This window comes from Cimex lectularius, unplaced genomic scaffold (assembly GCF_000648675.2).
Source record: "Cimex lectularius strain Harlan isolate CLEC.00 unplaced genomic scaffold, Clec_2.1 scaffold2, whole genome shotgun sequence".
Lineage (NCBI taxonomy): Eukaryota > Metazoa > Arthropoda > Insecta > Hemiptera > Cimicidae > Cimex > Cimex lectularius.
Genome location: NW_019394219.1, coordinates 2422528 through 2447730, shown reverse-complemented (window position 1 = coordinate 2447730; position 25203 = coordinate 2422528). Strand labels below are relative to the sequence as shown.

The following is a 25203-nucleotide window of genomic DNA, read 5'->3' as shown; positions in this document are numbered from 1 at the left end:
AGCTTATCTATCATGCATGATGCTGATAAGAGCTCGAGTTTGAAGTTTGAGTATTCACTCTCAACACCCACCAGATAAGATAGAAAGGTAGATTATACAGAAGCCGGCCTCTTTACGACCTGTGAACCGCGACCAATATTGGTCTATTGTGCATCTCAATTTTTTTATATCTAGAGCTCCTAATTAAGCTTAATGCTGTTTACCAGACCAGACTACTAAGCTTTTTCAAGGGTTCCCATGTGTATGTTCAGGCCATGGCTTTCTCTCTACCAGGTTTAGGAAAAAGCCTGCGTTTTCTTCTTTTTCTTGGCAATATCTGCACAGGCTTGTTTCTGCCACTCCGAGTCTGTCCATATGCCTCCGGCGACTGCAGTCCAACTATTATTCTAGTCTTAGCACGTCCCAGATTTAGTAGTTGTTAGTTTCTGCGATGGTCCTTTGATAAACTTTTGCATGCTTCTGTCCCGGCTATATTCCCATTACTTATTTGGCTAATGGGTCCGTGTTTTTGGCAGTTTGGAAAGCCACAAAAGGGTTCAGGGGCAATAGGTGTCCTCATCAAACTTTCCTTGGCCAATTTGTCAGCTTCTTCATTGCCCCTCTGCCCGTTGCAGTATGCCCTGGTACCCAGAGGGTAATATTGTTATTCCCAATGCCTGACAGGACTCTTAATTCAATCCCACATGACTCTGGACTTTACCGCCGATGCGGGAATTGCCTTCGGTGCCTAGATGGCTATTCTTCAATAACCCATTGATAATCCCCAGCCTTTTATCTCCCTGGTACAGATTTCAATAGCCTCAGTTTCCGCTCAAAAAACATTGGCATATTGTCCAATTCTAGTCCTTGGTTTATTTCCGTAAATGCCAGCTCCTGATTCATATTCAGTTTTGGGGCCATCTGTAAACCAAATATGGTCAACATTAACTGGGATCCCTTTCTCCCTAATGTCTATTGGGGAATTTAAGGGTCATGGCATCAACAGGCATCCCCAGAGTTCTGTCTAGCTGAAGCTCCCATCAAAGCTTTAATTGCTCTTTGTTATGAGAGAAGGCTATTGGAGTCTATTCCTGCATTAGCCAACACTCAGGGTTCACAAGATCGTTACATTCGACTTAAGATACTTGCTGCCATACTTAGGTGGGATAATTTCTCTACATGTTGGACACAAGCGGGCTTTGAAAGGAAATGGCCTATCCTTAATCAGGTAAAGATTACGTTTCTACAAGTCAGATCCTGCAAGGGAAATCTATTAACAAACAGCATTCTTGAAACATGATTTCTTTGTCTATCCGGCCCACTGATGCTGCCACTGTCTTGTGTCAATGTTCTTTTTATTTCATTTTTAGATTAGAGGGCTACGTTGGTACATCCTGGTTTTAGCCACGACCGCCATTTTGTTACTTTCCAGTCCAGGTACCAGACAACCAGTTTTCCCAAGACGCATGTAGTTCCCCATTCAAGAGCTCACCCTGTTCTTCATATAAAAAAATATTGTTTGATATAAAGGCAAATACGACCTAAAACATTGTCAGCCACAGATAATAGTGTAGGCGAAAAATACCTACTATACCTTCTTCTGAGGTGATCATACAAACATAGGCAGTTTTGTTCAGCAGTCTATAATTCATAAAATCAACAATAAAAACATTCATATTTGTTCAGTGGTCATAATTGACCATATTAATTGTTCCAATTAATTATTCTTTTTATCTAAGGGTTTTGAAAATATGGCAAAAAGAGGGAAAATTCGGATGTTTGTAGGTTGAAATGAGGAGTTGGTGTCCGAGTGGATCGAAGTAATGATAGCTCAAGGTTCGAATCCCACTCTTGACACGAATTTTTCATCTCAACCAAAAACCTTATATAAAAATGTGTAGAGATTAGTGATCGTTAATCGATAGTTATTCAGATATCCCGACCGCATCTCATGATATCTGAATAACTTATATAAAAAGAATAATTATTTAATTGGAATAATAAAAACATTTGTAACCCAGCCAACCCAAATCCACCCTAAAATCAAAATTCATTTTAAACTTTATTCCTTTTTATTTTATCTAATACAAACAAAATAATGGATTAATTAATTTATAAGTTATTTTAATAATAATAATAATAATAATTTGTTTCATAGAAATTTTAAACAGAAGTAGTGGGTGGGAATAAAAGTGTTCTTCTGAAATCAACAAAACTGCCCACCCAAATTGACCCTAAAATCAAAATTCATTTTAAACTTATTCCTTTTTATTTATTTTATCTAATATAAGCAAAACAATAGATTAATTAATTTATATGTTATTTTAATAACAACAATTTGTTTCATAGAAATTTTAAACTGAGGTGGGGGGTGGGAATAAAAGTGTTCCTCTGAAATCAACAAAACTGCACACTTTAATAATATTGCAGATTACAAAAATTGAAACAAAATATTTAATAAATATAAAACAAGACAGATTTATTTATTTTTCAGTGTTCATGTAATCATGTAGCTTAGAATACATAACAGATAACGTATCTACAGTTTTGATATATGCAATGTGAATGTTTTCTTTAAAGATACCGACATACAACTGCACTTGTTCATCAGTTGTCAGGAAATTGTAGGTGTTGACTGTGTAGATCCCAAGGTTTAAAATGTTCTGTCGTAGCATCGCCGACACAGACTTAACAGATTCATAAAACAGTTTGTACGCCGAATTTAAGAATTGGCTCTTAGGGATACTCGGTCTCATCCTATTCGCATTCTTGATTATCGTCGACGACACTTGTTTGTATAGGCCATGATCGAAGACACTTAGCCCAAACATTGCAAGTCCAAATATCAATGAAAATATGAATATTACTTTTACAATTGAGCGAATAAAAGACCAACCTGGAAAACAAAATACAAAATTTACATTATTTTTTTAAATATTTTTTTTAAAGGAAGATTTGTTTTTAAACATACCTGTCCTAAAAATACTTAACGGTCTTTTTTCTTCTGTCAACATGTCATCTAGTCCATACATAACTTCTTTATAAAGTAAAATATCTTCATTCGTAAATAATTCTGCTGCCTGCTCAGTAGATTTTGTGTTATTTTTCTTCTTCTTTTTCTTTTTATTTTCCTTCTTTTGTGTCAATTGCTGTTGCTCTTTTTCTTCTGAAAGAAAATCAATATAATGTAAGTTGATGCTTAGAGATCCTATTTTACCGAATTGTGAATGAATTTAGATTACATAATACAGGTATAATTTTTTTCACTTTTGTCAACAATCCATTTTACATTTTAAAATTAAACATCAGACACTCAATATCAACAATACATTGGTAGGAACTTTAAATATTTAACAATTCTCACAGCATCTATTTGTGAGACTTTTCTCCTTAACCGAAAAGAATTCAATAGTTTCAAAATAAAGAAAAAAAATTGTCAAAAGATGTGAAAGCAATAATGATAGCCCAGTGGACATAAAACAAGAGATAAAAGAATTAATTGAGGTAATCGGCATTACTGGTTGACTAAAATCAAAAACGCTAAAATATTTCAAACGCACGGTGAAACCATGAGCCTTGGAGAATCTTAAAAAAAATTTGAATAGACTTGCTGCTAAGACTTGCCTGAGGATAGGCCACACCCGGTTAACCCACAGGCACATCCTTATTGACAAAAGAACAAAGCTGTCCCCAGTGATTACCCCAATTGTGAATGTATTTATAGGCACAAATGGCTAAATTTGTATGTGTGTGGTCTGTAGCAAAGTATACAGTGCCGCATAAACCTGCCGATCTAGGTAGTTAGTTCTTGTGTGTTACTTGGGACACCAAGTAATATTAAATCCACAGCGGCTACCCAACTTTTAACCTTTTATTTTTACATATGGCTTGAACAAGTCTACTCTGTAAGAATGTATTTAATAATTTAATCTGTACATATATTCAGTAGTTATAATTGACAATATTAATTATTTTAATGAATTATACTTCTAATCTAAAGTCTTAGTTGAGATGAAAAAGGATGCGTCACGAGCAGAATTTGAACCTACCCAAAAATATCGTAAAAAGAGGGAAAATTCGAAAGGTTATAGATCGAGTTGAGACGTTGGTGTCTGGGTGGATTGAAATCACAATAGCTCAAGTGGTTAGTGCAGCAGCATATTCAGCCGAAGTTCATGGGTTCAAATCTTAAGACCTTAAGCCGGGTTTCCACTGCACGAAACTCACTCACGCAATTGTTTCGCAAAAATTGTCTCGTGTTATGGAAACTTAGCCAGGATAGCGAAACTTTTGGCACAAGGATGTATCGGGGTGAGCCGACTGGCTGTCGGTTTTTTTCGCTCTTGTCTAGAATATGATAATGAACCAGGAATGCATTTGACTTATCTGAATGAATCACAGCTACCAATTTTTGTGGGATGCTAAATATAAAACTCTAACTAAATAAAATAATAAAAAATAATAATAATAAAATAATAAAGCAACTTTTTTTTACATAAAGATCGCTGTGATAGCAAATGCTGTTGCAGCAGTTTATGTTATAAACGGCATGCATGTCTCACGCAACTGATGGTTCACCTTGTTTCGCCTTGTGGAAATGTTTAACGTGAGTCAGTGTTCTGAGTGATTTTTTCGCGCGGTGGAAACCCAGCTTTAGATTAAAAGTATACTTAATTTTTAAAAAGTATTTATTAGCGAGGATGATGGGAGGACATCAAGGTTATGAACATCCTGTCAGCTTTGCAACTTTTTTAAAATTATCTTTAGAGGTTAGGCTATGACTTGTAACAGCAAGAATGTGTACATGATATTGAATTAAGAACATATAACCATGTGTAACAAGTAAAACAAACATGAGATGTAAAATGTGTCAGGAGATAGAAATAAGCTTAGCAATTAGCCAGCAAAAAATATTTAAAAAAATAAAATTGGATTAATAGAGTTGACAACAAAAATAACAGATTAATAAAAATATTTGCTATACCTAAAACTTCTCAACATAATTGATATCAGCTTTTAATTTTATATAAAAAAAATTAATTGATTTAAAAAAATATATAAAAAACAGGGATAAGGCTAATTTGAACTAAAACAATCAGTCCCATAGTCAATCTTTTGAAGAATATATCTCCTCCATCAGGACTTGGAAGCTATTATTAATAATTTACAAGGTTAACAAATATGAACATATACTTACAGTGCTGACTTATGTTTTCAAAAATAGTGAATATCCGATGGTGTAGTGGGTCAAGATCTTCAACCTGTTCATTCAATATCAAAATTGTCCTTGTGAATTGTTAATAATTTCAAAGACCTGATAAAGGGAGGATCCCTCAAAAGTTTGACGAAACAATTGTTTTTTTTTTGTTTTTTGTTTTTTCAAATCGACTTTATAACTTGTTTTTTCAATAAAAGTTAAAACACCAAATTTTCATTTGTGAAAATAAATAAAAATAAATAAATCGTGTTGAAAGAATTCCTGAAAAATCTAAAAAGAAACTAAAAAACTGAAAATGGGATGGCATTTGAAAAATTATACACAATATTGTCCGATGGTTTTAAAATTAGAATTAAATCTTGATAAGATTAGAAATAGTGTAAATATTTGAGTTTATCTTACTCATTAATAGAATGACAAATTTTTCGAGGAAAAGAAAATCTGAAAATCACATCAGTCAATTTCTACTATTTATTAACACAAAAAATTAATATATGGCATAAATGCTCAGTTTTCAACTGGAATGTGTGCAATCTTTCTCTGTAAGCTCTATTTATGATAAACATTATTTATTGCAGGTGCTTTAAACTTTAAGGTTACAATAAATAAATTAAATCAAATTTAAATAAGCAAAAATAAAGAGAAACAAAAAGTATATGTTGTATAAAATGACTGTTTCAAATTTTGTATAGCTTTTCTAGCTAAAAAGTTTCAAAATGTTGTTTTGCCCACAAAAATATATAAACAAAAAATTACTTTTTCTTTCTTCTACGTAGTGAAAAAGAATCCTGTTACGAAGAATATTACAAAAGCGCGACTTACGTTTTTCCAAATTCTTAACCATGATGTGCACTCCGAAGACACCTGTTTCAACAGTTAGTTAATACTGTTAGAGTTATTGAGCTAAATAAACTTCTGTTTTGTTCGGTTGATTTATTCAAAAGTCACACGCCTGAGCCAGTTCAAAAATTGTTTCAACACCTTTTCAGTCATTGTACATATTTAAAATTTCATTTTAGAAATTTTATAATTAGAGGACTGATATTAGTACAAAAGAAAGAAAGCATTAAAAAATTGAATAATACTTTTTCACTTTATATGAATGACATATTAGCCATTGAGTGTAATTTTGAAAAAATTGAAAATAATATTAAATCAATAAATTTCCTAACCATTTTCAAATTTTGCCAGACCGACCGACCAAATATTTTTGGCAAATAGACAGAAGAATAAAAGTAATTTGCCCAATGAATTGACAATATTTACCATGTTTCCTCTTTTGTTCCTGTTTCATTTTGTTCTCCTCTATGGCTATGTTGCGCATCTGGGTCATATGTCTGACAGCGTTCTTCGCCGCGGTTTGACAAGCCTGACTGTCTTGGCAATGGCCGACGACTTTAGCCAACGACGGAGTCAACGGGTTGTCCTTGAGATCGAGCCAACGCAGTGACCGCAGGTCTGAGAAGCTGTGAGGCAGAGCTTGCAGCCGGTTCTGATATAAATCAAGGTACTTCAAGTGAATGAGAAGGCCAAAGTTTTCGGGCAACTCGGTGATTCTGTTCTGCGACAAGTCTAGCTTAACCAGGTGGGTGAGCAATGTTGAAAAATTGTTCTGTAAAACATTTAATTTGTTCCAAATTTTTAAAATTTTATTATAGTAATCAAGGCAGACACTCACCCCTAGGGATGTTATTCTATTACTAGACAAATCCAAAAAAACTGCCTTAGGAATGGTAGCCTGGAAATATAAAAATGATTATTAGTACAAAATATTACTGATACAGAAAGAGAACAACATTTGAAAGCACTGTCTACAACATATATATTATAGAAATATATTAGAATGATCAACTAATAAACAAAAAGGAGCAAACATGTTTTATTTAAAAAAATTATGATGTATTATTATTTTATTTGTACCCAAAACATATTCCTACAAATTAATTCCTATTAATTAACAAGCCTAGGATAATATTCTGTAATGCTAATTGGTATTGTATTACATACTTTCCAGGAACTTTTTTTACTGAGCTTTATTTCAAGTCCACTTTTAATGCTTCACATTTACAAAGAGTTTGATGTCTCTGGTTTCTCCTGACAGAGACGGTTATGTTTCCATCTCAGCCTTGTCCATCTTCTTCAGGTGATAATTTGGGTATTATTTATTGATTCTTAGAAATTATTTTTTATTATTATTTGGAAATCGTGTTGTGTGGTAAAGACTGAATTTTCCGAATAATCATCAACTAATAGTCACTAATCACCACACATTATTTTTTATTAGCACCTAACGGAGATAATATGTTCCACTTTTATCAATATTATTTTTATTTATTATTCACTAGCCCAACTACAACATAGTTTTTCAATAGTGCATTTCAAATTTTTAACTGGCTCAAATAACCAATTTAATCTGACATCACATTTGACTTTACATAATTAATTATCTTTACATACGTTAATATCGCAGTACTACTAAGATTATTATCATAATGGCTTTTAATAAATAAATGGTTGAAATAAATACATGATTAATCAAAAAATAATTAACAATAAATTAGTTTTTATCATCACACAAACAACTTATGCTATCACTGTGACCACTTCAACCAATATTCAACTTATCCTGCATAGTTCATGGTGAGATGTGCTGCCATTTGTTCCCCAGATGAAAAAACTCACCAAAGGGAGTTCGGAGTGGAACTTGAGGAATCTTTCGTAAATGGTAGGTATTTCAGCTCCCGATGTAACTGAGACTTACACACATACCAGTCAGCACTGACAGCAATTTTCAATCCTGGAGTTACCTTATTTTGGAGGTAGAATACAGGTTGCCTCATAACACTTTATAAATTATAAGTCACTCAGTCCTCAGTTAAGATTTTTGGTTGTTGATCAGTGTGTAAAGCAAACCCAGTCGAACATATCCTTCATTTACATTTTTGCTTTTATATGTATTCCAAGTAAACTTCCACGACTGTGCTGTCTTTGGGATTCCAAGGATGTTTATTACTTTTTTTTCTTTTTGAGGGGGTTTCATAGTGTAAAACTCTTATTTTCATTTGCTGGGGTTAATGCGTAATCTCCAGGATGAGATGATTTCCTCCAAGGCAATCTGAACGCAAACAAAACCTATGATGTCTTTTCTAGTAGCATAGATTATAGCATCATCAGCATACACAGGCTTGCTTGCATTTCCAGGATTTGGGAAGTCCGATGAAGATATTGAATAGGATATGGGATAGAACAGATCCTTGTGGTGTGCTAGATGTTTTTTTTTTTTTTTTTTATGCAAGCTAGGAGGAATTCACAATAACCATCTGCATCTTTGTGAATTTTTATGGAGAATGCAATTTCTAATAACGAAAGTTGTTCCGTTCTTGGAGTTCATGCAATTTATTAAAGCTTTGTACAATCCGAATTCTACTGATTAACCACTTATGTGTTTACATCATCAATAAAATCAACTTTTTGGTTAATCATTGAGTGTTATTTTGCATACTTTTCCAAAAAAAAACCCCTGTGAAGAACTATTGTTCTGCCCCAAACATTAGAAAAATCGATTTTGGTGTACAATAATTATGCATAGAGAATTTCCAGCTCCTACAGTGTTTGTGAGATCTTGAAGCTTCCAAAAGCCACCTCAAACGTCAAAAAACATTATTTTTTAGTAATCTCCTCTTCGAAATTGGGGACAGTACTACCAAAAACTCTATGTGCCCAACAGTCAAAAATTTTGATGTAATTCATTCAATTAAAGGTAAAAAAACCCATAATTAATGCTGAGATGATCTATCATCTTTCGTGACTTGCAATGAACGCCCATCTCAAGACCTCCTTGCCCCTTAATCTCTGACACTGAGTGACATGGCATTAGTGTTAGTGTAGTGACCAATAACATTTAAAAATTTTGTAATTTCATTTGTAATATGTACAGATATGTATAGAGTACAAATAAAATAATTGATCGTGATGGTGATGATGCGGATACTAGGAAGTGGAGTTTGTGCTGCCCAGGCACTGCAGCGTTTGGCTTATTGTACCTTCCTAGTTCCCTAGTTCAGTGCAATCGACTCAATCCTTCTTCTTCAGGTATCAGGTCATTGACTGCTGCTGCTATAATTTCATTTCCTAGATTTTTTCTGTGAGCCATTGCTTCACATTTGAAGATGGTAGTGTAGCTGTTTCTTCCTCCTTAATACATGGGATCATCGTTATATATGCCCATGTTGTGTAGTTGTTTTCTCAGATGCCAGTGACCAGTTAATAGTCTATCACTGCTCTGAGTTTAGCCCTCTCTAATTGCAGCGGTGATTTTGCCAGTCTTGGTGAGGGCTGTGTCATCATAAGTTTACTGTGTAGCGCCACTAGAGTTTATCCATTTATCCTTTAGGTTTGTTTGGATCCATTCTGGGATGGAGAATTCTATATTTGTTTTTGTTATTCTCAAGTATAGGTTTGGGGCCTATGTTTGGTCTTGAAGATCCTCCTCTGGCCAATTTGCTTTTCCATTACTCAAGATTCCCTTATTTCCGGGTACCCAAGATACCACCAGGTTGTTGTGTTTCCTAGGTTTCACAGATTTTGGCTGCACCCAGGGAGTAATTTTTGGGGGATTTTTTTACATGCTAATGCTTTAATAGCTACTCATCTATCTAATAAGGATTTTATTGCCAGTTTAAAATCTTTCGAGATTTTCTAAGGCACAAGCATTGATGGAATTTCTGCTTGAAAACCGAAGTGTACTTTCCTAATAAGTTTGATTGACATGTTGTGCAGAAATTTTCTCAGATGTCAGTGACCAGTATATTCCTATCACTCATTTGAGTTTAGCTCTCTCTAACAGTAGCAGTGAGTTTGCAATTCGTGATGAGGGTTGTTTTACTTTAAGTTTACTATGTCTAGTGCCCTCTAAAGTTTAACCACTTCACCTTGTTTTTTGTTTTTAAATCCCCAGAATAGATTCTGGGCCTATATATTAGTCTTGCAGATCCTCCCCTGACCACTGTGACTGCTTTGTCATTACTCAAGATTCCCTTGTGTCCTGGTACCCAAGATACCACCATAGTTATGTTTCCTAGGTTCACTGTGCCTAGTGTCCCTAGAGTTTAACCAAGTCACCTTTTTCAGATCCATTTTTTTTTGTTTTTTAAATCCCAAGAATAGATTCTGGGCTTATATATTAGTCTTGCAGACCCTCTCCTGACCATTGTGACTGCTTTTTCATTACTCAAGATTCCCTCATGCCCTGATACCCAAGATACCACCAGGTTGTTGTGCTTCCTAGGTTCAGTGTGTCCAGTGCCACTAGAGTTTAAGAGTTTAACCACTTCACCTTTTTTAAATCCATTTTTTTAATCCAAGAATGTGTTCTGGGCCTTGCAGATCCTTCCCTTGCTAGTGTGTGCTTTTTCATTACTCAAGATTCCCTTATGCCCTGGTACCCAAGATACCGCCAGGTGTTTCCTAGGTTTCGGAGATTTTGGCTGCATCCGGTGAGTAATTTTTTTGTGATTTTGTTTACATGCTATTGCTCTAATAGCTGCTCGTCTATCTGATCTTATAAGTTTAACCTCTTTCGAGATTTTCTAAGGCACAAGCATCAATGTATTTCAGCTTGAAAGACCGAGCGACTCTTATTTTAGGCCTGTACAAAAAAAAAAAAAAACCCAATCCGGTTCCTTTGTTCGTTTTGGAGCCATCTGTATACCATATCATTGTATCCATTGATCTCGTGAGTTCTTCCTCTGATTTATAGTCCGTTGAGACTTTATAGGATGTTGTTAAGAATGTTTCCGGGATCATATAGACAGTCCCCATTTCTAAGTATGTCTGTTTTTATTAATTAATTATTTTTTAAAAATATTAATTTTTATGCCAAGTTATTATGGAAAATAAACAAATAGAAATGTCCGGGTTTTTTGTCTTTGGGTGTATATTACAATTTTTCTATTGACCTGGAGTTTATGACTGAACTTGGTACTTACCACTCTTAAGCATTTTGCTATAAGTAATGTATTGATTGTAAATATTATCTGTTGAGCTAATTATTTTGTTTTGTTTTTGTATTGTAAAATGTAAATAATACTCACGATTTCTTTGACTGGGACCTCTTCGAGATCGCCCAAGCTGAGGTCGATGGAGTTGTCATCGTCGAAGTACTCCTTGATGTTGATCTTTTTCTTCATTGTTGTCGTTTGGACGTCTCGCGTCTCCGGTCAGTGGTGGCTCACTACGTGGCGGTGTGTCGGTGGCAGGTGATAACGCATGCCGGCCGAGCCGCTCTCGCCTTCCCTCGGTGTCTTTCCACTTTCAAGGAGACGCCGCGCCGTCGCGACAAACCGAAGCCCGACACGTCAGGGAGTGGGAACGGGCAGTCCCGATTTTCCTTCCCTTTTTCCGCCTCGCCGCACCACTCGCTCCAAATCGGAAATTTAGACGCCAATTTTATTCAATTGTCGGTGGTTTTCATTTAAAACCGCCTCCTGCCTCGAACTGGAAATTTACGAGTTTTTTTAAATAGGGTTTTTGTTGTTGTTTTTTTTCGCGTCGCTATAAAACAGTTCTTCTCTCATTTTTTCCCCAAAAATTCTCTACACCTTACTCTACTTATTTATTTTAAATATTTTAATATTTATTTTATAATTCCTACTCTTCTTTAAAATCCTAAACACCCCATAGCATAACAACACTAATTTTACACCAGCATAATATTTGCTTTACCCAAGAAACCAACACCTATGCATTTCGTTCCATAAATCATTTGCTTTTTGGAAATTATTTTTTTTTCTCTTCTACTGCTACTAATCTCATGTCCTCCTATCTCTCTGACAAAATTCAGAGAGTTAAAGTTTCACCAGGTGTACACCAAGGCTCTATCCTTGGACCTTCACTATTTCCATGTTTCTAATCTTCCATTAAACACTGATCTTCATTCTCCCAACTAATGGTCAAGAAATAACTGCATTCTTTTAAACCCTAACAAATCCCAGTCTTTATTAATGTCCTTTAATTTTTTATAATAGTTTTATTTAATTTTTTATTATATTACATTTTTATTATATGTTTTATTAATTTCCTTTAATTTAATTCCTATCCACTCCTCATATCAACAGTTCCCCTACTAATTTTTGCCTTTAAGTTAAAAATCTCGATTTTATTTTTAACAACACACAACAATACCGTGTGAGCTCTATGGTTAAAAAAGGTTTACTGCCTCCATCCATCCCTAACCATACTCATCTTCATCAATAATTAATTTTATGATGTTATATAAAGAAAACATACAAAGTTTAATAATTTTTTCATTGTATTATTCTACAACTGCTCTTTAGAACTATTTAATGTCCACAACAATATGCCATATTTACACTCAGCATAATATTTTCTTTACCCAAGAAACCAACACCTGTGCATTTCGTTCAATTTGCTTATTTGGAAATTGATGCATTTTTTTGGTTTTTCTTCTACTGCTAATAATCTCATGTCCTCCTATCTCTCTGACAGAATTCAGAGAGTTAAAGCTTCAACTTCTATCTCAGTTTCACCAGGTGTACCCCAAGGCTCTATCCTTGGACCTTCACTATTTCCATGTTTCTAATCTTCCATTAGTCTGTGATCTTCATTCTCCCAACCAATGGTCAATAAATAATGGCATTCATTTAAACCCTAACAAATCCCAGTCCTTTTTAATGTCCTTTATTTTTTATTATATTTTTATTTAATTTTTTATTATATTATATTTTTTTTATTATATGTTTTATTACTTTAATGCCTATCCACTCCTCATGTCAATGGTTCCCCTATTAATTTTTGCCTTAAAGTTAAAAACTCGATTTTATTTTTAACAGCTTACATTACACAACAAAATCGTGAGGGCGCTATTGTTAAAAAAATTTCACTTATGCCTCCATTCTCATCTTTATCAATAATTAGCTTTATGATATCGTATGAAGAAAACTTACACAGTTCAATCATTTTTTCATTGTATTACTCTACAACTGCTCTTTTAGAACTGTTTAATGTCAAGAAAACGTTATTTGCCCTAATAATGACATCAATTTTTTTTCTCCTAAAGTATCTTTATTAGTTTACATGAAATGTCCTTTTTTTCACAGTATCTCACTTATGTAAGGAATGTAAACAGATTAATATAATTGCTTAATAATAGTCCTGGAACATGAAAGAATGATTATTGATCTGGTTAGCCATTTTGACTTGCTATAATTGTTCTTCAAACAAAAACATTTCAACAATCAACCTCACTTGGCTTATAGGAATCAAATGTCTAGTTTATCATAAAAAAATGATGTTTGCTATTTTTATCATATTTTTTTATATTTTTAATAGTAGACTGTGTATTGAATATATCAATGAAACAGATCTTTTTGATGAATTAAATGAACTAGCCTATGAAGTTGTTAAAAAGTATTTTACAGATCAAAATTGTATAGTAGTCATAAGTGATGAACACAGGCTGAGGTATTTTGGAAGAAACCTGAGTTCTAGCATCATTCATATTTCTTTCGAAAGATTTCACTATGATTCAACTGGTTTTGAATTGTTCATACAAGCATTCAGAGATAACTGTGACTTGTAAATTCCGATTTAAAAAAAAATCAAGAAACTTTTATGCAACTCAACCATATTTACAGTTACATTGTCCAACTAAATGACCCTGGTCGTGCAGTAAAAATGTGGACAGATACTCTAGAGTTGACTCTGGACAGGCAATATCCAACATTTTTCTTTATGCCCAATTCTGAAAAGAGCATAGCAGAAGAAATTTTTAACTTGAGAGACACTGAGAGAATCGCGAACATTTTAGTCGCCGAATACAACAATTCGACAGGTAAACCAACAAAAATTGCAATATTATAATAAAACATTTAATAATTTGAAACATTGTAGACTGGCCTGTTTTACTTTTCACTAATAATTTCCGACAATCTGTCGGCACGCTAGGAAGAAATGGTAAAATTTTTCTTGATAGATGGAATGCTGAAAGAAGATTTGAAAACGATGAAAATTTGTTTCCAAACAAGCTCCAAGATCTTGGTGGAAAAGGTAGACATAATTGTTTCAATTTTGTTAACAATAAATTGTACATTTTGACAATGATTTATTACTAAATGTGCACACAGAACTGTAGAGTCTGAAATTGTGAACTTTCTCATACAACGTATTAATCAAAAATTATTTAACCTTTAATATAACTTAAATATTTCCTTAACTAATTTTCTAAAGGACTTCATTCCTCTCAAAATTTTGTGAAAAAAAAAAACTTCACCTTACATATAAAGAATAGATTTTTGTACAATGTAATAGTACATTTTACAAATAGATAATTCAGAAAATCATACATCTCTCCTAATCATAATGTAAGAAGAAAATGAAACAATGAAGGATTTTTTTTTTTTTGCGATGGAGGCAAAGTGAGTGAAATATAATCAGAATGGAGGAGCCAATAGAAAGCTGGGCGACGATGGCAGAGGGTTGAACAGGCCCCCTGACCTTACACTGACTTATGGTTAAGAAGAAGAAGAAAAGAAAAATAACTTTATTCTGGGAGTGGTGTCCTCTAAGAATAATTTACAGGAACTAAATAAAGGAAGTTCCTTCTATGAAATTAAAAGTAAAATGAAATAGAAATCGTGGCACAATGTATACCAGTAAGGCAGGACAGAAAAAAAAATTACGAGAATATTAAACAAAAATAACAAATGTTAATGTGAGGTCTCTGCTTGGAGGGAGAGGAGGTGATTATACAGGTGGGATTTAAAGGAGGAAAAGGAGGCAGCTTGACAAATAGAAAGGGGAAGGGAGTTCCAGAGTTTAGGGGCTCGGATCAGAAAGGATCTATCGAAGGTATGGGTTGTATGCTGCGGAAGGATAAGATGGATTTGGGATGAGCGGGTCTTACGAGTGAGATGTGAGGAGTTGAATTGGAGGGATTGGATGATGTAAGGAGGACGACGAGTGAGGAAGGACTGGAAAAGAAAGCAACCTAGGAAATACTGTGCACGGAAGGAGGGGAATAGCCAGGAAAGTCGGGAATACAACCCCGACACCCGGGATCCCCGTGGGGTGCCATACACAAATCTTATGCAATAATTCATAATACGCTTCAATCCCGCATTCTCCCCCTCCGGGAGACCACCGTATGCCAAACAGCTATAATCGAAGAAGAGAAGTATAAGGGAAGATACAAGGAGTTTGCGGGTGGAGAAAGGTAAGAGAAGCCAGGACCGACGAAACAGGCTGAGGGAGGCAATGGAATGGCGGGAAATTTGGGAAATGTGAGAATGCCAGGAAAGGTTTTGGTCAAAGACTACTCCTAGATTTTTAACCGAAGAGCAGAAGGGGATGGGATGGTTATTTAGCATGAGAGGTGGGATGCTGGGGAGGGAATTGAGGAGTTGCCTGGACCCGATAATTATGGCGGTGGATTTGGACGGATTGAGGACTAGGGAATTTTTATGGGCCCATTCGTTGATGGAGTTTAGGTCTTTTTGGATCTTGAGAGTGGCCGAGTGAAGATCGGAAGGGTGGAAGGATATGTATATTTGGGAGTCATCGGCATATAGGTGATAGTTGCAGGACTGGATGTAGTCGAGCAGATCATTGATATAAATGGAAAAAAGGATAGGAGAGATGCTAGAGCCTTGGGGCACCCCAGATTGTACAGGGAGTTAGGAGGAGGTAAGGCCATTGGGAAGGGAAACAGCTTGGTGGCGATTGGTAAGGTAGGAGTGGAACCAACGGAAGGTGCTGGCGGAGAAGGAAAAAGATTCGAGTTTAGAGAGGAGAGAAGAGTGAGGGACAGAATCGAAGGCTTTAGAAAAATCAAGAAGGACAAGTATAGTAGCTTTCCGTTGGTCCATTGCTAAGTGGAGGTCACTGGTAATTTTCATTAGTAACCTTGGCGGAAGCCAGATTGGAGGGGGTTGAGAAGACGGGACTGTTCAAGGTGCCTGGAGACTTGTGCTTGGACTAATCTTTCTAGGGGCTTGGACAGGTTTGAGAGGATGGAAACGGGACGATAGTCCGTAGGGGAGGATGGGCTGGGGGTTTTATTGACAGGGTGGACAAGAGCTTTTTGCCAGGCTGTGGGAAAAACAGAGTTTTGGAGTGAGTAGTTATTGATGTGAAGTAGAACAGGTAGTAATATTGGGAGGCAGAGTTTAAGAAAATGGATAGGGATGCCATCATGGTTAGATAATTACTATTGCGTGTAGGTAGATTAGAGGTAGGACCTTGTACTCCACCGACTAATCAGGATGAAAGCAATGTACATAGGTGTGAATGTATTTATTTGTGCGATTGTACTCTGTGTGTAAGTTTAGGTTAGATTTTATTTTGCATGCTTCAGGGCTGAAATGACCTAGCTGTCAAAAGCCCTTGAAGCCTAACTTCGTCAGTCGGGTTGTGACTCCCCTGGAGCATTGGGAGTCCTAGAGACCCAGCTGCATAACAGGGTAAAGGAACTCCCATGAGGTATAAACCAAAGGGTCAGGGGGAAATATGACTTTCAAATTTTCCAAGTTGAATGGCATTTTACATTAGCATAAATTTTTTTTAATGTTTCTAATTTAAGATTTATTTTCAAAGCATAATAATTTTTATGTGATTCTTTCTTTTGTTTTTTAGAATTTCGAGTCATGGCCTTTACCTACCTTCCCTATGTCAACATAGATCCTCTAGACGGCATTGAGGTGAGAGTTACGATGGAATTTTGCAAAAAATTAAACTGTACATTGCAAATAGTTGATGACGGAGGGCTTTGGGGAAGCATCCAAGGAAATGGTTCAGGAGATGGTAAAAATCCCATTTGAAAAGTTATGCAAAGGTTGAATAATTTTACTTTTAGGATTGGTCGGCATGGTTTACAAAGACGAGGCGGATATCGGCGTAGGAGGGTCTTACCTATGGCTTGAAAATCACTTTTACACTGATTTTTCTAGCACATATCTTTATGCTGCGGCTACACTTTTGGTGCCTAAACCTAAGCCGCTCAGCGGCTGGAGAGTACCATTTTTGCCATTTAGTTGGCCAATGTGGTTTATAATTATTTTATCTATCTTAATGGCAGCATTACTTATGTACATTATTACAGCGCTTTTGAAAAAAATTCCAAGTGAGGGTTATGTATGACAAAAATACTTTTTCAAAATATTTTTTTAAAAATTTATTTATCAAATTAAAGGGTTTACACAAGAGGTTAAAAGAAAAAAACAGTTTGTAACATACACAGACAGTTTCTTTCGGGTACTTGGTATGGCTGTTATGCAACAACCAACCCAATCATTAGTGCAAAATTCACCTTTAAAGCACCTACTCACCGCATTTGAATTTTTCTTCTTAATCATCACTGTCTATTACAGCGCTGGCTTGTCATCATTCTTAACAGTACCTCAGTAAGTATTTTCTTAAAATAAAGTGTTCTCAATTTATAAATTTTTCATTTTTAGGCTCATGATACCAATTGACACTTTTCATCAGCTTGCAGCTAGCAATTTAAAATGGATCGCAAATCATGAAGCCTGGATCTATTCCATTCAGCATGTAGATGACCCAGAGGTGCAAACCGTTGTTAAAAACTTTAGGGTGGGTCATTTAGTTGTCTTTTTATATTAAAAGTGCCATCGTTTTATGAACTGGTTTATTTTCCTTTTGAAGATTATGACGGGGCAAACTCTCATAGAAAAGGCTCAAACAGGCAAATATGGAGTCGGGATTGAACGTTTGCCTGCAGGTAACTCAATAATTCTTTAGAGATGGTTCTTGGTTTCATCTCTGAGGTCCATATGGACGCTAAAAAAAATAAAAAATTCTTACGATGCTATTTGTTTTAATTTAAGTTATAAATTGTAGTCCTGATGAAGGCATTAAATAGACTAAAAGCTTGACTGGGATTTGTTTCCCTGGAATTTTTTGCCTTAGAAATGATAAATTGGTGGAGTGAGTATTTTTTCGGTTTTTCTTTTTGTGTTTTTTTTTAGAAGTGGTTACATTATCATGTCATACTTTAATCTTACACTTTACTCTTTGTAACTTATCTACTTAACAATTATTAATTATATAAATTATTAATTATTGAGTTAAGTTCTTTTGATGTGTTTTTTTATGAGTCTTCTGATGTCACATACGTTGTATGAATGTAGGAGAGAAGGCCAACAAAGAAATACTCAAAAAAGCCTCGTTTTATTTATCCAATTTATACTACACTAACATTGGGTTATTTCCAAACATTTTGGAAATTATATGTGATCATTACCATGATACATAAAACTTGTAAGCCATGTTACTACTGCCCCATAGAACTGTTTGTTTTCTAAAGTCTAAAAAATGTCTCTTATTGTCTGAACTGCTCACTAATCTAGAAGAGCACATTGCATTGCACATTTTGGATTCAGAGCATGGTATTCCTGTATATAACAGAATTATAGATTGTCAACACCATCTTGCATATCTACAAGGACACCATGTGCTACGGACTATTCATTGATATAGAGAAAGCTTTTGACTGGGTTTGGCATAGAGGAGTACTTTCAAAAATAAAAAAATTACTTTCCAGGCATGTAAAAGCGCATAACATATCAACACAATTGATCATTCTCTGTTAAATACAAATAATCTTTGCTTAAAAAAATGCATACAATCTGGTGTTCCTGAAGAGAGAGTGTGCGGTCCACTGTAATACTTCTTTTATACTTCAGATTACCCACATTTGCCAATACTTCTTAGGCACTTTTGCAGATGTCAATGCACTGTCAAGAGATGAATCAGACATAGCGTTACAGAGGCTGGGTCATTCACTGATGAAGTGAAACAATGGTGCGAGACCAACTGAACCCAAAAAAGTCCAAATTAGTCTGTTTCATGAAAAGTAGAGTCCAACCACAATCACTTCAAGGAGAAACACTACAAGATACAGTCAATTGCCTAGGAATGAGCTTACATACAAAACTGGTGTGTAACAAACTGTACAGCTCTTACAGTACCGAATTAGACAGTTAAACTATCTCTTGAACTTGAAGTCTAAACTAAACTTTGCGCCTTAGTGAGTAAATCATACGTATCAATATCAACACAAAGTCCTAACTAAAATATAATTTATTTGACAATAAAAAAATGTTAAGTAGAAAAGTTCTCCCAAATATGTTTTAAAATAAATGTAAAATATTTGAAAATCAAATAATGAAAAGTTTGTATTAATCAATATGACAGGGCACTTTGTCGAGTTACCGTACATCACAGAGATTATTATAGATACAAGTCAAGTTATGAAAGAAAATCTTTTTGGTTCACCTTTAACATTTATTAAATAATTTAAAAAAATAGTTAACTAAAAAAATTCTCCAAAATATTTTTAAAATAAATGGAATATATTTTAAATTCGATGAAAAGTTTGTTTTAATCAATATGACAGGGCACTTTGTGGAGTTACCATACATCACAGAAATTATTATAGATACAAGTCAAGTTATGAAAGAAAATCTTTTTGGTTCACCTTTAACATTTATTAAATAATTTAAAAAAAAGTTAACTAAAAAAATTCTCCAAAATATTTTTAAAATAAATGGAAAATATTTTAAATTCGAATAATGAAAAGTTTGTATTAATCAATATGACAGGGCACTTTGTGGTGCTGCCGTACATCACAGAGATTATTAAAGATACAAGTCATGTTATGAAAGAAAATCTATTTGGTTCACCTTTAACATTTATTAAATAAATATAAAAAAGATGTTAAGTGGAAAAGTGTGCCAAAATATTTTAAAAATAAATGTAAAACGTTTGAAAATCAAATAATGTAAAGTTTGTATTAATCAATATGACAGGGCACTTCGTGGAGCTGCCACACATCACAGAGACTATTATAGATAAAAGTCATGTTATGAAAGAAAATCTTTTTGGTTCACCTTTAACATTTATTATGAGAAAAGGTAATAAATTTCCATTATATTTAAATTTATATTTTTCTTTTTCTTAGAAAATTACCATTTTTTTAATTATTGTAGGGTCACCTTATTTAGAAAACTTTAATAAAATAGTCAATAATCTGGTCGATAGTGGAATTCTGTTGTTCTGGGAGGCAGAAGTTGCAAGAAGATTTCTCACTACAAGGTTATTTCTTGGTTAATGTTTTATGTTTTGTATGTTTTATTGATTTATTTCTGATTGAAGGAAACAAATTGCACTGAGCCTGGCTAGAAGCTCTCATTTAAAAAGTGGCCCTAAAATACTGACTCTTGGCCATATCCAAGGCGCCTTTATTGTATATGGCACCGGAATGATATTAGCGACGATAATTTTTGTAGTCGAGTTAAGAAAGGCAAAGAACAAAATGAATAAATGAAACAAGTTTAATTTCTCTATCTAGTAGCAAATGTGTTTCTTTATTTGCGCTTTTTCAGCAGTCAATGTTGGGTGGGCTTCTCTGACATCGACAATCCGCTGGCTTATGATTTTCAAGTCCAATCTTGTAGGGAGTTTCTTCCTGTAAATGAATTCTTCTTCTCTCTCTGGAAAATTAAACCAATTTTAGGCTTAAAATGTATATTCAGGAATATAGAAAATGTCAAATATATATAAAGTACAAATATGTTTAAATTGAAAATTTTAAAATTAATACCTAATTCTTCTTCTTCATCTGTATCCCCACCCAGTTCCCCGACGTAATAACCAGCTTGCATGTAATCCTCTTCTCCTTTGAGATCTTCAACCTCACTTTCACTGGCTGAACTTGTCTCAAAGGTAAAATCTTCATCTGGCAACTGAATGTTCTTTTGTTCTCTCTTTATCATCTCTTCTTTCATCTCATTCAGGATGATGTTAAGCTTGATTGTTATGATATCAATAATATGAGCAGCTAAAAAATAAAGTCAAATTGCTTTATTCCTTTTAAACTTGACTTTGAAAATTTTTCTTACCGTTCATGTCTATCTCATGGTTATCAGAAGACGAGTCACTGTCCGGTGCAAAGACACGCTCTGGGTCATCGTCATCAAACTCCTTGGGATCACAGTCATCAAATATATCATCGTCCTCATCCTCTTCACCCCTCATTGTGGCTACCAGGTTGGTAGGACCTGGGTTGCCAATTTTGACATCAGCAAATAATCGATTGAAATGGTAAATATTCTTGCGGAGCTGAAGAACGTATCTTCCAGCGACAGCCATTTTCTTTTTGTACTGCTCCACCTCTCTTCGGTATTTGTCTATCCTATCTTCTAGCTCCTTCTTCTTAATTTGGTATCTAGTTTATTGAAATTTAATAAGTTTTTTCATGAAAAATTCAAATTCAGGTTCAATGGGGTATTTGATATTTCGCCATCGATGTTGTTGTTCTACATACACATTCACACATATTAATACATTCTCCTGAAACAGTTAAAAATATCTATCTCCACAAATTATGTTAACTGTGTATTGCCAATTCTGAGTCATTTGGATGATACTTCTTTTATGGTTTAGATTCTTCAAGGGACACCTACCACTTTCTCGGATGACCTAGTCTACTGATTCATATATTGTTTATTGTTTGTTTATCGTTGATGTGTTAGATCATGATAATAAGGACTACTTCATTAATTTAAGTACATATTATAAATTTGTTTTTGAATAATATTCATTTCAAGTATTTACTCAGCATATAGAAAAAAGTTGCTCAATGTGCCTTACTTAATTGAAGAGTGTCATTCCTTGGCTCTATATAGAGAGTGTGAAGGTACGACACCTTATACGAGATTGTGCTTTGGGTCCCCTGTTCCAATTTTTGAAGGAAAATGCTATTTTATTGTACTTAACACTTGCTAGACTTTTTGTTTTGTGTATATTGAGAGAGAATGTATTTATTAGAGTGAATATGTAGCGTGTGAAGTTGGAATATTGAGTACTCCATCAAATCACAATTAGATTAGTTATGTGTGGAGTGTGATGGAGGAAAATCAAGTACTCCAACCACTCAACTTGAATTAATGCATGTATATAAGAAAGAATGTATTTAAAAAGAGTGTATTTAGGTTAAAATTGCTTGCATTGGGGGCTAAAATGATCAAGTCGTTGACATCCTCTGGAGCCTGACTTCATCGGTGATGGATAAGACCCGAGGTCTGATTCTAGATCACCAAAATACTGAAGTGGGTGATTCCCATAACATGCCATGGGGTCAATAACACTGCCTCACATTGAAGGGAGTTATTCCTTGGCTCCATAAAGGGAGCATTTTATGCCACCTGATATGAGAATTTTACAGTTGGTTTGTTGTATTTAACACTTGGCACACATTTCATTTTGTTTCTTTTGTGTGTATTAAGAGTGAATGTATGTATTAGAGTGAATATGTAGTGTGAGAAGAGCAATGTTGGAATATTGTGTACCCCATCGATTGTGAACTAAATTATAATGAGTAAAGGATGATGGAAAAAGTATTGTGTATTTATGTATGTGTATTTAAGAATGAGTGAGTTTAGGTTAAAACTGCTTGCCATGGGGGCTTAAATGACTTTTGGACAATCCCTGGAACTTAACTTTGGCGACAGGATAAATAAGACTGAGGTAAAATCTTAGACCGCCAAAATACCAAAGTGGGTGATTCTCATGGCTTGCCCTAAGAAGTCACAAGCTCAATTTTGGTTATACAGTGCGTATGTACAGAATTGAGCTTGTAGGCATGAAGCATGCTAAAAGATTATCCTAATCCTTTTTTACAAGTATACTTTACTCTCTGGTTTGAAGGATGTCGTTTTCTTGAATTGTCTCCAATGTATAATCCATATAATTTTTCCTAGTCACTTCAGTGTCTCGAACCATTTTGTTGATTTCCAGCTGTCGAAGAAGTCGGAATCGTTCTTTCATGACCGCTTCAATTCTAAAGAGTTATTGTATTTAACATTCTTTGTTACATAATTGACATACGTGTGAATTTACCTTGGGAACACTTCATGAGGAGCATTGCTGGTCGTAACATACATTAGAATTTTGAACTGCTCTTTACGCTTCTTCACCTTTTCCTGCAGATCTTTGATGAACTTCTGTTTTTCCTCATTCGATTGATAATTTATTTTGACAAAACTCTAAAAAATAAGAAAATAATTAGAAAAATGTGTATACATTATAAAAGCGCTTTACTCACTTCAGCTCTGGCCAGTGATGAATTTATTTGCTTAACTCTTGTGATCATTTGTTTGAATCGCTTTATTTCCTGCATGTGTTTCTCCTTTTCTTCCTTGGCCAGTTTCATTTCCTTCTTGTACTCGAGGATAAAGTTAGCCTTGTCTTCAACCGCTGTTTGACCCATTTCCATGGCCTTAAGAATACACTCTGCTTGAACAAGCATGTCGACTTTCAAGCCGTCTAAAATCTCGTCGATGTTCAACGATTCCTGTGAATATCATCAAGTCAATTTAAAATACGAATCGTAAAAATGAAGACTTAAGTTCTCTTGAGTTTGAGTTAAATGAAATGGAACCTTTTTTAAAATCCTTTTCAATCTATCATAAGTTTTTTCGACAAGGTTTGCTGCTTTAGTCTGTGTCTTGACATGCTCAATTTCTGCAGCCAATTCTTGTACTCGAAACTTTGCAGGTCCTATTTTTTCTTTTTCTGCTTCATTCATCATTTCTTCTTGTAACTAAAAATAAAAGTGCTTAGTGTAAAAAATAACAAACCAAATTTTAATGGTATTTTACCTTAGCATCAAAAAGCTTCTTGTTATTCAATTCAACCTCAAATTTGAGACGATCTAGCTCTCGCCTTTGAAGGAAAATCAAATGATCAAGGCACTCTATCACACCCTGTTAAGGACTTAAGTTGTAATTAATATGTTAGTCAATGTGAACTGAAGTCCATTACGTCAGGCGTCTGGTCTTTGCATATTAGCCAGGCCTCCTTGTCACGTTTTAAGATTTCTCTGATCTGTGCGCTATCACCTTGGCTGATGTCCTTCAACATCCGTCTGATCTTCTCTGTCTTTTTGTCCAGCTCCCTTCCCTCCTTCTTGTATTTCTCGACCTGTGCGCCTTTCTTTACCTTCATCCATTTTAATGTCCTCTCTACAGTTGGGAGAAAATGTTAGAACGTGTAATTTTCAGACCGAATCGGTGATCATCATCAAAACGGCGTTTTGTTTCATTTTAAAAATTAGAAAATAAATTTACCGTGTAATTCTGCTATGCCCTTGAGCTGCTTAACCTTGTCCTTGTCGGTCCATCTCGTGTCATTCTTTTTCAACGGGCGCTGCAGCTTTTGGTCACCATTAGTGGTATTCATCATGGTTTGGTCAAACAGACATACACTAAGAGTAATTTTGGTCTACTACTCGATTCTGGAGTTTTATGTTTAAATTTCACTATCTAGTTACAAAAATACTTAATAACTCATATGGATTTCAAAATTTGTTTTTATTCTTCAGCCTAGTATTTTAAAAATATTATTTAAATAGTATTTTTCACTAGTTTTTTTAGACTTTTGATATTTCCTTAGTATCATATAATGGTTAAAAAGTTATTTTTCACTAGTTTTTTTTGCATTATTTCAAATTTCACTATTTGTGTAAATATAAAAAAACCTTTTAAATTATCAGTGATGCAAATGCTCATCTAAACATTAAGTTAATTTATTAACAATTTTTACTATTACATTTTTATGTGAAATTAATTTCTACATCTCTTGTATATCCAAAAAGATATTTTAACTAGTTTGATTTTAGAAAATCAGTTTCTCCTACTAAAATATACTTTTACAAAAATCTATAATTTTTACTACAGCCCGTAAGTTCAAACTAAACTTAAAAATCCAACACAAGTTGGGGACTGAGATGCCCGAGTGGTTGCACGTCCAACTCTGCCATGTTTGCGGTTCTGGGTTCGAATCCTGTGCAGCCCAAATTTAATAGAGAATAGTACGAAATGTAAATTGGTTTGACCCCCATAATAAAATTTTACATTAAAGTATTGCAACTTGTACACAAAAATCACAAAACATGAATGAGTGAAAAATAA

At 34.5% G+C, this 25203-nt stretch overlaps 3 protein-coding genes across 9 annotated transcripts; 1 reads left to right on the top strand and 2 right to left on the bottom strand.

The window, feature by feature from the left end:
- The first annotated feature begins 66 nt into the window (after positions 1 to 66).
- On the top strand, positions 67 to 20577 carry LOC106663443 (glutamate receptor-like). Of its 4 annotated transcripts, none has more exons than XM_024230277.1 (11): positions 67 to 87; positions 13852 to 14048; positions 14108 to 14263; positions 16847 to 17014; positions 17067 to 17333; positions 17403 to 17613; positions 17668 to 17803; positions 17876 to 17951; positions 20041 to 20145; positions 20221 to 20326; positions 20387 to 20577. In XM_024230277.1, the coding sequence occupies exons 2-11, from the start codon at positions 13892 to 13894 to the stop codon at positions 20556 to 20558; spliced, it is 1554 nt and encodes a 517-aa protein (XP_024086045.1). In that variant the 5' UTR covers positions 67 to 87; positions 13852 to 13891; the 3' UTR covers positions 20559 to 20577. The 4 variants fall into 4 exon arrangements, with proteins under 4 accessions (XP_024086045.1, XP_014243755.1, XP_014243756.1 ...); XM_014388269.2 differs by lacking the exon at positions 67 to 87 and adding an exon at positions 7126 to 7340; XM_014388270.2 differs by lacking the exon at positions 67 to 87 and adding an exon at positions 9594 to 10692.
- Positions 2372 to 11742, bottom strand: LOC106663445 (leucine-rich repeat-containing protein 59). 4 transcript variants are annotated; one of them, XM_014388273.2, is made up of 6 exons: positions 11290 to 11742; positions 6876 to 6935; positions 6464 to 6809; positions 6020 to 6061; positions 2951 to 3145; positions 2372 to 2875 (listed from the first exon to the last, which is right to left on the bottom strand). In XM_014388273.2, the coding sequence occupies exons 1-6, from the start codon at positions 11383 to 11385 to the stop codon at positions 2463 to 2465; spliced, it is 1152 nt and encodes a 383-aa protein (XP_014243759.1). In that variant the 5' UTR covers positions 11386 to 11742; the 3' UTR covers positions 2372 to 2462. The 4 variants fall into 4 exon arrangements, with proteins under 4 accessions (XP_014243759.1, XP_014243760.1, XP_014243761.1 ...); XM_014388274.2 differs by having other exon boundaries at positions 2951 to 3142; XM_014388275.2 differs by lacking the exon at positions 6020 to 6061.
- Positions 20548 to 24591, bottom strand: LOC106663442 (rho-associated protein kinase 2-like). The gene is made up of 10 exons (XM_014388268.2): positions 24361 to 24591; positions 24056 to 24255; positions 23893 to 23997; positions 23673 to 23834; positions 23337 to 23585; positions 23132 to 23277; positions 22926 to 23072; positions 21133 to 21458; positions 20835 to 21071; positions 20548 to 20724 (listed from the first exon to the last, which is right to left on the bottom strand). The coding sequence occupies exons 1-10, from the start codon at positions 24473 to 24475 to the stop codon at positions 20579 to 20581; spliced, it is 1833 nt and encodes a 610-aa protein (XP_014243754.1). The 5' UTR covers positions 24476 to 24591; the 3' UTR covers positions 20548 to 20578.
- Between the last annotated feature and the right edge of the window lie 612 nt (positions 24592 to 25203).

Excerpts from the sequence above, each read along its gene's own strand:
- LOC106663445 (XM_014388273.2), bottom strand. The coding sequence starts at position 11,385 with ATGAAGAAAAAGATCAACATCAAGGAGTACTTCGACGATGACAACTCC. Across the intron at positions 6,810-6,875 it reads ATAGAATAACATCCCTAGGG|AACAATTTTTCAACATTGCT; the intron begins GTGAGTGTCTGC and ends AATGTTTTACAG. Across the intron at positions 2,876-2,950 it reads GTTAAGTATTTTTAGGACAG|GTTGGTCTTTTATTCGCTCA; the intron begins GTATGTTTAAAA and ends TTTGTTTTCCAG.
- LOC106663443 (XM_014388269.2), top strand. The coding sequence starts at position 7,276 with ATGTCTCTGGTTTCTCCTGACAGAGACGGTTATGTTTCCATCTCAGCC. Across the intron at positions 14,049-14,107 it reads CGAATACAACAATTCGACAG|ACTGGCCTGTTTTACTTTTC; the intron begins GTAAACCAACAA and ends GAAACATTGTAG. Across the intron at positions 17,614-17,667 it reads TCATTCTTAACAGTACCTCA|GCTCATGATACCAATTGACA; the intron begins GTAAGTATTTTC and ends TTTCATTTTTAG.
- LOC106663442 (XM_014388268.2), bottom strand. The coding sequence starts at position 24,475 with ATGATGAATACCACTAATGGTGACCAAAAGCTGCAGCGCCCGTTGAAA. Across the intron at positions 23,073-23,131 it reads CCTCATGAAGTGTTCCCAAG|AATTGAAGCGGTCATGAAAG; the intron begins GTAAATTCACAC and ends ATAACTCTTTAG. Across the intron at positions 20,725-20,834 it reads AGATGAAGAAGAAGAATTAG|AGAGAGAAGAAGAATTCATT; the intron begins GTATTAATTTTA and ends TTAATTTTCCAG.